Below are 13,811 nucleotides of genomic sequence, written 5' to 3'. Positions count from 1 at the left end.
CTCTAGAAGATATATCGTTTCTATATAGATCAATACCTCGAATCAAAGTTTGGTGATGGCTTGACAATATTCAACAAAAGTATCGGAGATATATGTCGGTGTGGTGTAGGTGTCTAGGAGGTGCAAACGGGGACGGCTCAAGGTGGGTCAGGGGCACTTTAGCCACAGAGCCGGAAGATAGGATGTAGCTTTGAATCGCAAGGTATCCACAATAGGCCGTCTCTTATAAGTTGTCAGCTAATAGAATACGCCGGCAACGTACAGGTCAACACGAGCTGCTCATCTACTATAGGTACAGAGTACCTGTCTAGTCATCGAAAGGCTGCATCACCCCTGGATCTGTGGGTTGAGACCAATTATCCCGCATCCAATCCGGAAAAGAAGCGACGTTCCTAATGGATATTTGAACGTAACACACGCTGATAACTATTGCCAGCTCGTTACATATAGGTTCACCGACTCGGCATAGGTGTTCCCATGTTTCAATGCATGCTAAGTGACTGGAGACGTCCAGGGATTTATTTGAACACAAATGGTGACGGCCGAATATCATCCCGACAAACTTCTTGATATAGTTGCAGTCGCTTATTGTAGCCAGTATAGATGACCAACGCAAGTCAATACGTGTTCTAAGGATATGAGTAGGTAGATTTGTACACTCGTCTTAAAGGTCAAAGCCTTCGGTCCAAGAAAGGCCGGGAAGTTCCGATTAGATTGAATCCTTTCGTGCAAGGACTCTGTCTGAGTCTATGTATGTATATAAGGTAATCGTACATACTGGTATCGTTACAGGACACGCGGGAGAAAGTCGGCCCGACCAGTCATAATCCTGTAAAGACGCGCCGGTGAGTGTGGGTAAAGCTAGGCCGCTAGATATGCTGAAGGTAGCAGCTATGTCCAAAGACAAAAGACCACCCAGAAGACGTTTGACACGACAGCAAGATACGGAAACGCAGGGGATGTTTCCGGTATCGAAAAAAAGGGCCAATATCCATATGCTGACTGTCGTATGATGGGTCGGTTTTATTACGGTCTCTCCTACGCCGGTGGGAAGAGGGAAATATGAAAAAGCGCAACTAGAGTTGGAGCTCTAGCTCAAACAGACGCCCTAAACCTGTTATTGTCGTTGCGCGTTTATAGCTACATGTCGAGAATGCGCACCAATGGGGAGATGAACCAATAAGGAATCCGCCTAGCTTTGTATGTTCATTCGATTGTTTCGATAGTCCACCTTCACATCTGATCGGTGGATATCTGGATATCCGGGCCGTTTCCGAAAACTCAGTGTCCCTGAGAAACTAGGAGTGTGATATCATGACGGCTAAGATCTAAAGTAAAACAATTGGATTAAACATGTAGATTGAATGGCCTTAGGACTTGCCCATGTATAATCTGTTTGGACCGCATTGCCATTGATTTCGTTATCCAGGGGCAAAACTTGTCATTGGAACTTGGTCATATACTGATAGTTGAGTTGGGTACATTTGCTCAGTTAGTGGTCTACTGAATTGGCGAGATTCATCCAGCTTTCGTTACCACAGGCGTACTAGAGCGCAATTGTCGGTTGTGAAATGGAAGCTTGGCTGCTTCGAGGAGAGAAGACGAAGAAAAATCATTGGAGTTTTAAGTTGGAGATCAGAAGTCAGAAATGCAGGCGCCCGTTTTGGGATAGGATCGGTCCTGCCTATACATGTACGCGCCTATCAGATTTCATGCATTTTTAAGGCGAAAAAGATCTCCAAATGACCTGACGTCACCTAAAAGGCCGTACTAATTGATAATATTTACGTGGGTAATTACCTTCTCAAACATCCAGCTTCCTTCTCGCGTGCTCAGGATTCATTTGTTAATGATGCTTCAAAGCCAGAAGCTTGCAACAATGGCAACGGGCATTCAATAGATTCTCATAAAACCATACTAGGAGCTTCGCAATTTCAACAGAAGAATAGCACGTGCTTATCGATACAGTAGGTACCTCTTATGCAGCAGCTGGGCTAGTGTAATCCAGCTAGCCCTGCTGGTTCCACTTAGGCACTTTAGAGATGTAGGGACTTTACCCCGCAATGCGCCAGCATTCGGGACTAGCAACGAGGATATCACGGCATCCAGAGAGAAAGACAAGACTTAAGTATAAAGGTCATGAAAGAAAGATGAGCTTTCTTTTCCAGCTAGTTCAGTGGAGGTTTAAGATGCATCCGAAGTCTATAACATCAAGTTACATAAGTCAAACCTCCGAGCCTTTACTCTTTTCCACTCGGACTTCCGCAGATAGAACTGATATCATCAGACCGCAGTTTTGAAAGTTCCGGTTGAACGGGGAAGACAGTCTGGACAGTCTGGACCAAGTGCAGATCTCCAACTGAATGCCGAGATCCATCCATCCATGTGCGTACATAAGTTCGCGTACTATATACTCTAGCTACCTTGCTGCTCGTATGCAATTTTCTGTAGGTTAAAATATAATATCCTTTTCAATCCCTTCTATGAAAAGTAGGTGAGTGTGACGTTTAAAGGAGATTGGACTGACTTGAAGAACAGATAATCACTTAAAAGTAAAGCTAACGTATATAGTACACGAACTTATGTACTTACATGTAGACATGCAAATGGTATAAGTCACTGAAAGCACTGAGCAACACGTCGAGAACGCGTGTATCACATACTTGCCATCGCACGCAACACCATCTTAATTTCCATTCGATATCGAGATGATGGAAACTATGCGCAACCCCGCATTTGATCTTCTCGGTAGTCTGGATGTGTCCAAGTTGTATGTACGTATCAGGTGTATTAGAGGGTGTTCGAAGCCAATCATCAATGAGTACTCGGTTACTCAAGGAAGGAAGAGAGGAGGCAATTGATATCTATTCGCCATGTAGTTGCCGCGCCTTGCACTAAGTCGTTCTTGCACCAGCTCTTGCTATTGATCTCTTTACATAAGTGAGGGCATAAACTCACTGCTCTTTCCCATCTTCTTCTAGTCTAACTTACCCAGATTTATTTTCCTGGTTAATTGTCCACGATCAATTATCCATAATCAACCTCCTATTTTTTGCCATCCACGAGCCGAGGTCACACGTCGCCGTCACCTACTGTCACTTAACTCCCGGAACTGAATAGCTAGCATTGCCTAGGTAGTTTGCTTGTCCGGTTTTTCCCTTTTGAATGTTGAAAAGGTTAATATTTCTTTGCTTTGAACGATCGAAGGCTTCTCTATCTGAGTCGATGCTTTGTTCTTCCCGTCTCCTTACACCTCTCGAACCCTTGTATACAGACCAGCCGCCCGGATTGATCGCGTGTCCTGGTTGATTTTGCAAACTTCACCATTTGTTCCGTTGGTTTTCCTTCCTTAAATATGATATTTGTTTGCGTCTAATTTCCCGCGGAATATTCCATCTGCTGACATCATCTTGCTTTTTCCCTGGCGTAGCGCCCTATATACAAGCTCCCGCTTGTTGAGCTCAACCTGCAATCCTGCCGGTCTCGGTGAGCTTACATCGATCCAGGGCTGAGGGCTGCCGTCTAGCTTGCTAGTTGGGGAGAACAGAACCCCATGTCCGGTTGATCTACTGAGACATTGTCGCATAAGTTGGTGACCCCCAATTTCGTTGATCTATTATTGTCAACCGCACGATATACATCCAGCCAGCCATTCCTCAACCGTTTGGTCACCGCTATCCACTATACGCTATTACCAACTCACTACCCTATTGGTGGGTCCTCTACACTCTGGAACGGGTATCCGACATCCATGAATCCAATTCCAACGTCCTCGCTAGGCCTTTACTAGGGTAGCATCTCAGCTGTACCTGGTCTATCTGCTTGGCCCCCCACTCCCTATCTCTTCCGATGAGATCCACATCTGCATCTACGCATGGTATTATAGATAATCAAAGCCTCAACCACATTACCGTTTAAACCCGTTTAACGAAACCGAAGTATACGTCGGTTGTCTATCCACCTCGGCCATGGGCGTACTGTTTAGCGGATGTTGAGTACACTAGCCAATGGCGGTTTACCGGACCTTCTATGGAGTTCCCTACCTAGTCCGGCCTTTCGTTATAAGCTTACAGGCCGTCTGTCCATATTTAACCCACGCCAGACTGCCCTTACGGACATCTTGCTAACTATGTATCCTTTCTGCTAGCTTTTCATTCCTTCTGTCGCCTGCTCTTAGAGTTTAAACGGGACCCGGCCTTGCGTCAGCGTACGATTCCTTCGACTCCTTGTTGCCTTGCTTTTTGATTGGAATTATGAGCTCCAACACTCTGAAGCAAGCTGCGGAAGCCGCACGAACCAAGTCGTCCACCATGGGCAAGCAAGGCTCGGAGACCGTTGCCGCCGTAGGTAACGACTTCCTGCACACCCCGATCATGCGGGCGGCCTTGCCCTTCATTAACGGAGGTGTCTCTGGAATGGTTGCCACCACCGTTATCCAGCCCGTGGACATGATTAAAGTCAGGTTGCAACTGGCGGGCGAGGGGGTTGCCACTGGACCTAAACCTACTCCGTTATCTGTTACACGAGATATCCTTGCGCAAGGCAAGGCCCTTGACTTATACACTGGTCTATCGGCAGGTCTACTCCGTCAAGCTGTCTACACCACAGCAAGACTAGGCTTTTTCGATACTTTTATGAAAGGCTTGGCGACGCGTGCTCAGGAGAAGGGTACTAAGGTTGGCTTCGTTGAGCGGGCGAGCGCTGGTCTCGCGGCGGGTGGTGTGGCAGCGTTCATCGGAAATCCGGCCGATCTCGCCCTCATCCGAATGCAATCAGACGGTCTCAAACCTGTTGCTGAGAGGAAGAACTACAAATCTGTTATCGATGCGTTGACATCGATTGTTAAGTCCGAAGGCGTTACCGCGCTCTGGGCGGGCGCTGCGCCAACGGTGGTCCGAGCCATGTCACTCAACCTAGGTCAATTGGCGTTTTTCTCTGAGGCCAAGTCGCAACTCAAAGCGAAAACCAGTTGGTCAGCCCAATCTCAAACCTTGACGGCCAGCGCCATCGCCGGTTTCTTCGCTTCTTTCCTCAGCTTGCCCTTCGATTTCGTAAAAACGAGGTTACAGAAGCAGCAGCGCGGCCCTGACGGCAAGCTCCCGTACAAGAGCATGACGGACTGCTTTGTCAAAGTTGCGAGGCAGGAAGGCCTCACGCGTTTCTACCGTGGATTTGGCACGTATTACGTGCGTATCGCCCCCCACGCGTAAGTTGAACCCCTTGAACCCTTTCCGAGGATCGGACCCACATGTCGACCATGCGCCGCTAACGTCATATTGTAGCATGGTTACACTAATCGTGGTGGACTACCTTGGTTGGTTGACGAGATGATTTGGCGGCCCGAACCCGGACCGATCGCACATTTTGTTCACGTTCATCTATATCTATCTTCACGAGAATGTGTCTATGTAAAGAAAGTGTATGGGGCGTTTAACGGTTATCAAGGAGCATCGTCATGACATTTACGGGGGAAATGATTAGGAATACCATTCGTACATAGTTTACAGCTTTCACATACAATGCACTTCAGAATGCAAAGACAGAGTTTTCTATAGGCTTGTGACTCGCAGCCTGGCTGCAATGATTTGATTCCATGTAATCTACTAGTGTAGAATATAACCTTGATGACCGATATAGGTAACCTCAACAACAAGGAATACAACTGGCCAGCCTAGATCTAGGGTCTACTGCACGATCCTTCTAGGTCTCCAGGTGCTATTTCTAAGATCTCACGTTGTATTATAAATTACAGCGGAAATGCTCCGAGCTGGTATATGTAAGCAGGAAAGCCCAATGCGTTATTTTGTCATGCTTAGATATCCTGGCTTTTCGTGCCGAAATTGAACCTATCCTATCCTACCCAGCGGCCCGAATTCCTTCCAAGAACCGACAACGCCGTCCCTCTTGAGTCTTCACGTCAACGCAGTCGCCTTCTTAGTGCAGATAACCCAGCCCAAGTATCCGCAAGGCCAGAGGAAGCGCTCGCGGCCGCTCCTGACCTCCCAGCCGTCGCAGTCGGCGCCGCAGGTGCGCAGCAGGGCCTCGACCTCGTCGGCGGTGCGGGTGCGCAGCGAGGAGACGAGGCCGTCGAAGACGAGGACGAAAGGGACGACGGGCAAGGGGTAGACGAAGAGGAGACGCAGCGGGGACCACCAGTATAGGAAGGGCGCGATCAGCAGGATGAAGACGCCGAAGAGGATGCAGGTGGTGAAGCCGCAGAGGGTGCGCTCTTGGAGCTCGAAGATACTGTGATGGTGGGGTATGTTAGTACTAGGGGTTTTATTACTTCGCACACCAGTTCGTGCGGTCATGGGTAGGTAGGTTGGAATTGGTGAGCGCTTACCCGAACCCCTCGCTGGTCTCAAGCGTGTTTTTCAGGATCGCGCGCGCGAGCGTGTCGTCGAAGTGGTGGAACGCCAGGTTGAAGAGCCGGAATATCCCCTTGCCGTTCTTGGTCTCCTTCCCGTATTGGGCCAGAAGCTCGGCAGGCGCCGCGGAAGCGTCGACAGGACGTGCGATGTAGCTCAGGTGCTCGCTCTGCTGGCTCGCGGCCTCCCAGGACTCGACGTTCGGGTGCAAGTCCGTAAGCACGAAGTCTACGGCGGTGGCGGATGCGGTTTTGGGGTCGGCGACGGCGGCGTAACTAGGCGCGGTGGGAGAAGTAGTGGTGTTGGTGGTGGCGGTATTGGTGGAGGTAGAGTCGGAGAGCTGCTGGTTCAGCGCTCGCTCGATGAAGGGCGTGGGACCTCCCGCGCCCGCGCAGAAGTCGATGTAAGTGTGCTGCGACACGGATGCGCCGAGCACGCGCCGCAGGATCGCGGCCACGAGGGTGGCGGGGCTGCTGGGTTGCAGCAGCGGGAGGTGCGTGGTCCAGGCGTGCGTTAGGCCGACCTGGACGTAGCTGCGGAGGAAGGAGGGGAACCTAGAGGTATTACTCGTCAGAGAGACATTTTCGCATGTAAGGCTCGATGTAGGTAGGGTAAGTGATCTCGGGACCTGCAGCGTCACCGGAACAACTGTTGGATTCGGGATTCGGGCCACCAAAAATCTTGTTGACCCAACGTCCCGGGACGGCTCGTACGACGAGCCAGCCAATTGGGGATGTTCGACGTAGCGGACTTCCGGAGTTATTATAAGTTTGGCTTATGTTTACTTACCACGGCTGATCGTCGATCTCCCAGAGATGCAGTCGGGGAATCCATGGTGTAGCCATTGTGCGACGTGCGACCAATTGGATTTGTTGCTAGTAGCTGGCTTGTTGCAGAGCAATTGACTTTGTGAAATGCCTGGTCTTGTAAAACACACTGATAACTACCTGGGTAGGTGGGTAGGTGGGTAGCAAGTAGATAGCTTCGTACGCCTGTAGATCGGTATCAATCAACAATTGAAGCCAACTCAAGGCAATATAAAAGAAAGAAATGGAAAGAGAAAGCCAGATATGCTAAGACAGGCGAATTTTCCTTACAATCATTATCGTCATCGCTACTGCCTCGTGATTGACATTTGCTGAGTTTCGAGTTTAGCTCAGACATATTCCACAATTCCAGGGGCAAAAGCTACGTACCAGGTATGGTAGGCGGGTAGGAGCTAGGGGAGCTCGGAAGCTGCAAGCTATCAAGAACTACCTAGAAACTACCTAGAAAAGAACCAATCAGGTTACTCAACACAGAATCGACCACGTCCCTGCGTGCAGAAAAATAGGGGCTCCTACATAACCGTGCATCATAATTGTAAGGCTGAAACAACCATGTGAAATACCCCTAAACAGCCAATGAGAGGCAACATTTCATTAACCTTTTTGCTGTGGCTGGCTGTGGCTGGCTGTGACATCAACTTGACGAACTCCAACTTTGGTCAACTTCATTGAAAGCTTCATAGGACACATATTCCATCTTCTTTATCTACAATGTCAGATATGGATTAGGAATAGCTGTCGACAATCACTATGGCGCTATTCGAAGGATCTGCGCTGGTGTGGCTTGGGCTTCTCAGCGCCCTTCTCTGCTATCAATTCGTTTTACGCGCCCCTACCATCCGACGAGATGGGGTTCCTTTAAGGTAAGCCTGCTACGTCTCTCCATTCTAAGTATCCGGCTGCAGGTTAACGGTTACTGTCGCCATAGAAAGCCGCCTAATACATTACCACTTGTTGGCAATGGCATTATATTTCTTCAGCCACGCCAGAAGCTATTCTCGTGGTTCGTTAAGTGCGAGAGGCAGTTTGGCAATGAGACGTTCCAGATCAATGTCCCCTCATTACCCCCAGGCGTGGTAATCAACGACCCCAAGAATTTGGAATATGTCTTCAAAAGTGAGGGCATGTTTTCCAAAGGTGACCTTTTCAAGAGGCTCTCCTGGGACTTGTTCGGGTATGGAATTATTAATGCTGACGGCGACTTATGGAAGACTCAGAGGAAAGCCGGGCTTGCTTTCCTCAACACCTCCAACCTGCGTGTCTTGACAGAAGTTGCCCTACCACGTTATCTCGGTCATGCTGTCAATTATTTACGAGCACAGGCACACGCAGAAAGTGTCGTAGACCTGCAGCACGTGTTCCATGAAATTACAAGCCAACTTATGGGAAAGATGGCCTATGATATGGAGATGCATGCCGATGATGATTTCACCGTTGCATTTGATTATGCATCAGGCGTAACGACTGAGCGCTTTCAAAACCCTCTGTGGTTTATCACCGAGCTCTTTACTGGCTTCCAGTTCCGGAAAGCACTTCATACAATTCATACCTTTGGCCATAAACTAGTGGATAATGCCGCCAACACAAACAAGAAGACCCGAGAGGCCTGTTTTAGCACGGAGTCGGCTTCCGACAGACTCAACGAAGTATCAGGCAGTCTAATACAGTCGTTATTGAACTTCTTTGGCGACGATCGAAAACTAGTGTCTGACGCAGCCCTGAATTATCTTTCTGCTGGCAGAGACACCGTTGCCCAGGCACTAACATGGTGTATGTATCTGCTCATGCAGCACAGATTCGTCGCTGGGAAAATTCGAAACGAAGTACGAGCTTCGTTAGGGGACGCCCAAGAGCCCTTTGTAATGTCCGATCGTGGCGATCGTGAGACAGTTAACTCGACCGTTTTCACCCCAACATCATTACCATATACGATGGCAACGTTTTACGAGGCGTTAAGACTATACCCACCAATCCCTTTCGAAATCAGGCAATGCGAGAAGGCAACCACCTTGCCGGACGGTACTTTTCTCCCAGAAAATTCCATAACCTTTTGGTGTACTTGGGCTATGAACCGATCGAAAATCAACTGGGGAGAGGATGCTGAATCCTTTAGGCCCGAGAGGTGGCTTACTGAGGATGGGAAGCTAATCACTAAGAGTGCTGCTGAATTCCCGGTGTTCAATGGTGGCTCGCGGTCATGCCTCGGGAAGCGAATGGCCGAATTGCTAGCCATACAAGTCATCGCCACGATGGTACTCCTTTTCGACTTTATGCCACATTATGGCGGCGAGAGAGTTAGCAAGAGCAGCCTTACATTGCCGATGGAAGGAGGCCTACCATGCCTCGTTAAGCCCAGAACATTCGTCTCAAAATAGTTAATATCAGCTACCAAGTCAAATACTAGTAATATGTCTCGATGGGACATTCCATGGGAGAAACTCCCCTACCAAAGGATTATGGTCAATACCTTACAGCCGGGTCATTACATGTTCATGCCAAGAATGTGGCTAAATGCGAAAAACCGTGTAAAATGCTTGATGAAAAATAAACGATAGCAGCTCAATCGGATCTATTATAAAGGCGCTTTGGAGTTTCTTGCAATAATATTTGATCAATCTCCCACCAAACACCGTATTTGACACGACGCTCTCTGCCACCTGATTGTTTATTAGTTGTTGATATTGCTTCGAGCGCTACAAACCAAAGATGCTGCTCTCCTTTTCAAGCACCCTTCTAGCTACCTTCGCTTTGCTAGCGGTCCAGCTATCAACCGTCGTCCCCGTTGCCGAGCCTAACTCCGAGTCTGAGCCCGTTTGTTGCCGGGTCTCCAATAAATTACCTAGTGACTATATATTTTCTGCCATTCTAGGTATACCGACGTCCTAATGCAGGCCCCCTCTATAAGACATGCCTGGCCTCATGAGTTTGTTCTGGTAGAGCTCTGATAGTGCGTGGCATGCTAAAGGACATGTACGTGGAAAGGGAGATCGTGGTTGGATGAGTTTTATGAGTCGCATGGAACAGGTGGCGACCAGTCAGGCGCTTGAAGACGATATCATGCCGACATCATACATCGTGGATGTTTCCAAGATAATCAGTGCCTTCCTGGACCCTTAAACACTCATGGTTCAGTTAAATCAACATTAGTCACATCAGTACGGTCCCAATTTGTTTCTCATCGCTCATTTCAAGGTTGATTTGGAAATTCGAGATCGAATTGTGAATCACAACAGATTTATTTAACCCATTTCTTTAATTCTCCGTCTTTTCTTTCTTTCTCAAAGGTATATATTCCCATTCCTCTCTCTTTCACCTGCTGAACCAAGTCTCTCATATATCCATTCATGAGGGATATTTGATATCACCATCTAACTGCCACCATGGCTTGGGCTTATCATCGCATTCCACCGGAGGATGATCCTTCAATACCTCACCCAATTACCAAGTACGATCAAATCATCGAATCTCCGGATGACAGCAGTGGCTCCTTGACTTTTGGAATAGAATTGGAGTTCATGGTTCCCATCTTAAGAAGTGGTCTTATCGATCCTTTTCCTGAAGACAGGCGCCCCTTGTTTAAGTACCCAGCTTACTCTGACATTGACATCCTCGTTCTAGATGTTATCGAGGGAGCTTGCGACATTCCCTTCCGCCTTGAACTGGAAGACAAATTCCGTCGACCGTCCAGCAATGTCATTCGTTACGATATGTGGCGTCTGATTAAGGACCATTCGCTAAAGTTCCAGAAGGTTGATCGCCATGAGCACACTTGGGTGGGACGAGAAATCACCTCTGAGGTCTTCAACTCCGACGAGCCTAAGGACTACACCGAGAAGATCACCAAGGTTTGCCACGCCATTCGGCAACTACGGGTGCATCTCAATCAGACAACTTCAGTCCATGTCCACGTTGGCCTTGGAGACGAACCGTTCAGCCTCCTCACGATCAAAAAGGCGATGACCCTAATTCTGCTGGCGGACGATATGTTGATGGGACTTCATCACCCTGCGCGTCGCGAGAGCCCCCACTGTCGTTTAATTTCTCTTTGCTCTGAGCTTGGCAGATGGCTACCCGAGTTTGCGCGAGACAAGAAGAACATATTGAAGGAGTCCCTAGAACAGCGAATGGGCGAATTCGTTCCTGATATCCCCGCGGCGAAGCAAACTCTTCAGGTCCGTACTAATGAAATTTCTCCCCCAATAATCTAGTGACTTAGGTGCTTGAAAATCAATGGTTCTAACTACGAAATATGAAATAGATTCGCACTGTTTAGGCAACAAAGAGCTTCAAGGAGTTAGCGCGCATGATGGATGATCCAGTGCACGATTGGGGGTGAGTTCCATATATACCAATCCGTTCAGAATACAGACAGGCAAGGATTGAACATCTAATTATTGATATCCTACAGATACTATCGGGGTTCAGTTTCATTCGCCAGATTTCTGCCGGATGAGGACGACGTAGGAGGAAACACGCAGACGATCGAGTTCCGACAGATGGCAGGCTGCCTAGAGCCTGGTGAAATAATTCATTGGGCGAAAGTCTGTATTGCGATCGTTGACTTCGCTAGACTCTCTGATGCTGGACGATACAAGGGCTTGTTGAAGAAATTGATGCCGGAGGACTCTACGTTCTCGGCGTTCGATTTACTCTTGGAACTTGGCTTAGTTGAGGAAGAGAAGTACTTTCGGGCCAAGGTGCAAGGATATCAGTCTAACCTTGACTTCTATCCAGGAGAAAGTTCTGGGGGACTGTTCGTTCCGGAGTTAGAGTAGGGTGGCCGTAGATAGTGCTTCTCGACGAGATATTAATGTTTGTTTACTTTCGAAGTAAACTTTGATATCTTGAGAGGCGTTTAGATCACCTCGGTTTCCGGGGAAATAAAGTCAAAGTTTTCGCAAGCCTACTATCAATCACCCTAAAAAACAGGGCCTCAGAGTGACCTCTGAATATCATACGGAATAGCATTTATATTGTGAATGCCCCCCTTAAATTTCTAGTCCATATTCTTCCAAGTCTCTTTCGATCAAACACTGAACCATCATAACATTTGTAGAAACAGACTTACAAATCACCACACAATATTACTCGCCAAAATGAACACCTCAAGGACGGGTCATACGTACCCAACGTTGCTCAAGAAGATAGGGATACAAATGAATCATGCCCGTGGGGGAATCGCCAAGCGCGTAAAACAGCTCAACCACACCGCGAGCACTGGCCGCGAACAAGACGGCGATCAGGAACAACGCGAGGTGCTGGAATTGCTTGAAAAAGGTACCAAGATGATGGCGGAATTCTCGGCTTGGGCGCTTAAGGAATATGAGAAGCAACAAACGTCGACTACACCAACCACAAGCAACTCTGGGGCATCCAATCCGATCGTCAACCACTCCACTCCTCCAATCGTGGTTCACGGCACTTATCCTCACTACCTACTAAATGATAGGGAACACTTGTGGTGATAGCCACCTGGCCATGCCATATTAGCTAGGTAGTTCGCACCGCATTCATGACTTAGGTTATTCTTAAGAAATACAAAATCGATCATTACACCACAATAAGGCTTCTATCACTAGGCATACAATTAATGGCATCGGATCCTTACGACGGGAATCAACAAATACAAATGAAGATACTTTAGTGGAGGACTCAACCCTCCTAATGCTAAAGAGCATTAGTCGAGGATTTAGGGGTTAGGACAAGTGGTAGATTGAGAGACACGTGGGGAAATCAGGGGCTTATGAAGACACCTTTTTAATTTGAGTGGCATCTATATTGCCTACTACCTTATATTAAGTTTGGAGGCTTTGATTCTATTATTTATGCATATTTCCTTTAGAAGAATGGATTTTGGAAGAGATTTTCTCGGCCTTAACCTGGATTGAACTAGTAAAGTTTGTCTGAAGCATATTAATTTGCATTCCAAACCCACCCTTTGAATAGGCGTACGCAACATGAACTTAGTAAAAGGACTTCATGTAGCTATCACTTATGTAAGTCTGCCTAGTGTCATATATGACACTTCTAATTGGATCTTAGAGACTTACAGACTGGTAAGTACTTAGTATTATATCCAGGGGTTCCGCCTATATTTAAGGAGGTGTTTTCGCAGTTCTGGAATAGGGGTTATGTCTATGTGTAAGCCCCTGACCGGCAGACTCCAGTTTACTTCCATTGGAACTTTAGTATGTAAAAATAGCCTCAGAAGTAATGTAGCTCAAGTTACCTACTCACATACTGTCAGGTTGGGGCGGCAAGTCAACGTGAGAGGTAGCAAGTAGGTAGCAAATGGGTAGAATGGTGACTAAAGTATCGCGCAACCCTTCCTAAATCTAGGGGAGGCGAAGCCTCCCTTATATATCTGCGGCCTAGCCGCTAGCTAGCCCCTGTCTCCACTTATGCCCCTGACACATACAGTCATTTCCCGGCTTTTTAACCCACTTCTCTTTGCTCTTCCTTCCAATCTTTGTGCCTCTCCACACCATTCGCCTCTATATTCATATCCTTCGTAATTCTTAACCCATAGTAAACAAAAGTCACATAAGCTAGGCATTTACAACAGACTGCTCAATGAGTCAAGTCTAAAGCTGCATTAAAGTTGCATGGTGTTCCT

General features: G+C 47.7%; 4 protein-coding genes across 4 annotated transcripts; 3 read left to right on the top strand and 1 right to left on the bottom strand.

The window, feature by feature from the left end:
• Positions 1-4,253: 4,253 nt before the first annotated feature.
• On the top strand, positions 4,254-5,331 carry F4807DRAFT_464593 (mitochondrial carrier; the record flags this gene model as incomplete). Its single annotated transcript, XM_048002148.1, has 2 exons — positions 4,254-5,206; positions 5,283-5,331. 2 exons carry the CDS (start codon positions 4,254-4,256, stop codon positions 5,329-5,331), a joined length of 1,002 nt encoding a protein of 333 aa, XP_047850026.1.
• Positions 5,332-5,566: 235 nt separating this feature from the next.
• Positions 5,567-7,587, bottom strand: F4807DRAFT_280590 (uncharacterized protein). The gene is made up of 5 exons (XM_047994682.1): positions 7,565-7,587; positions 7,466-7,506; positions 7,158-7,360; positions 6,344-6,922; positions 5,567-6,246 (listed from the first exon to the last, which is right to left on the bottom strand). The coding sequence occupies exons 3-5, from the start codon at positions 7,211-7,213 to the stop codon at positions 5,913-5,915; spliced, it is 969 nt and encodes a 322-aa protein (XP_047850025.1). The 5' UTR covers positions 7,214-7,360; positions 7,466-7,506; positions 7,565-7,587; the 3' UTR covers positions 5,567-5,912.
• Positions 7,588-7,842: 255 nt separating this feature from the next.
• On the top strand, positions 7,843-9,865 carry F4807DRAFT_280505 (cytochrome P450). The gene is made up of 2 exons (XM_047994681.1): positions 7,843-8,058; positions 8,124-9,865. Exons 1-2 carry the CDS (start codon positions 7,946-7,948, stop codon positions 9,568-9,570), a joined length of 1,560 nt encoding a protein of 519 aa, XP_047850024.1. The 5' UTR covers positions 7,843-7,945; the 3' UTR covers positions 9,571-9,865.
• A 710-nt stretch (positions 9,866-10,575) lies between these two features.
• F4807DRAFT_464590 (putative amidoligase enzyme-domain-containing protein) lies at positions 10,576-11,970 on the top strand (the record flags this gene model as incomplete). Its single annotated transcript, XM_048002147.1, has 3 exons — positions 10,576-11,367; positions 11,469-11,527; positions 11,604-11,970. 3 exons carry the CDS (start codon positions 10,576-10,578, stop codon positions 11,968-11,970), a joined length of 1,218 nt encoding a protein of 405 aa, XP_047850023.1.
• Between the last annotated feature and the right edge of the window lie 1,841 nt (positions 11,971-13,811).

The sequence above is a fragment of the Annulohypoxylon truncatum genome (genome assembly GCF_022578515.1).
Source record: "Annulohypoxylon truncatum strain CBS 140777 unplaced genomic scaffold F4807scaffold_42, whole genome shotgun sequence".
Classification (NCBI taxonomy): domain Eukaryota; kingdom Fungi; phylum Ascomycota; class Sordariomycetes; order Xylariales; family Hypoxylaceae; genus Annulohypoxylon; species Annulohypoxylon truncatum.
This window is presented reverse-complemented; position numbering and strand designations above follow the sequence as displayed.

Excerpts from the sequence above, each read along its gene's own strand:
- F4807DRAFT_280590 (XM_047994682.1), bottom strand. The coding sequence starts at position 7,213 with ATGGCTACACCATGGATTCCCCGACTGCATCTCTGGGAGATCGACGAT. Across the intron at positions 6,923-7,157 it reads GAGATCGACGATCAGCCGTG|GTTCCCCTCCTTCCTCCGCA; the intron begins GTAAGTAAACAT and ends TAATACCTCTAG. Across the intron at positions 6,247-6,343 it reads GAGACCAGCGAGGGGTTCGG|TATCTTCGAGCTCCAAGAGC; the intron begins GTAAGCGCTCAC and ends CCACCATCACAG.
- F4807DRAFT_280505 (XM_047994681.1), top strand. The coding sequence starts at position 7,946 with ATGGCGCTATTCGAAGGATCTGCGCTGGTGTGGCTTGGGCTTCTCAGC. Across the intron at positions 8,059-8,123 it reads CGAGATGGGGTTCCTTTAAG|AAAGCCGCCTAATACATTAC; the intron begins GTAAGCCTGCTA and ends CTGTCGCCATAG.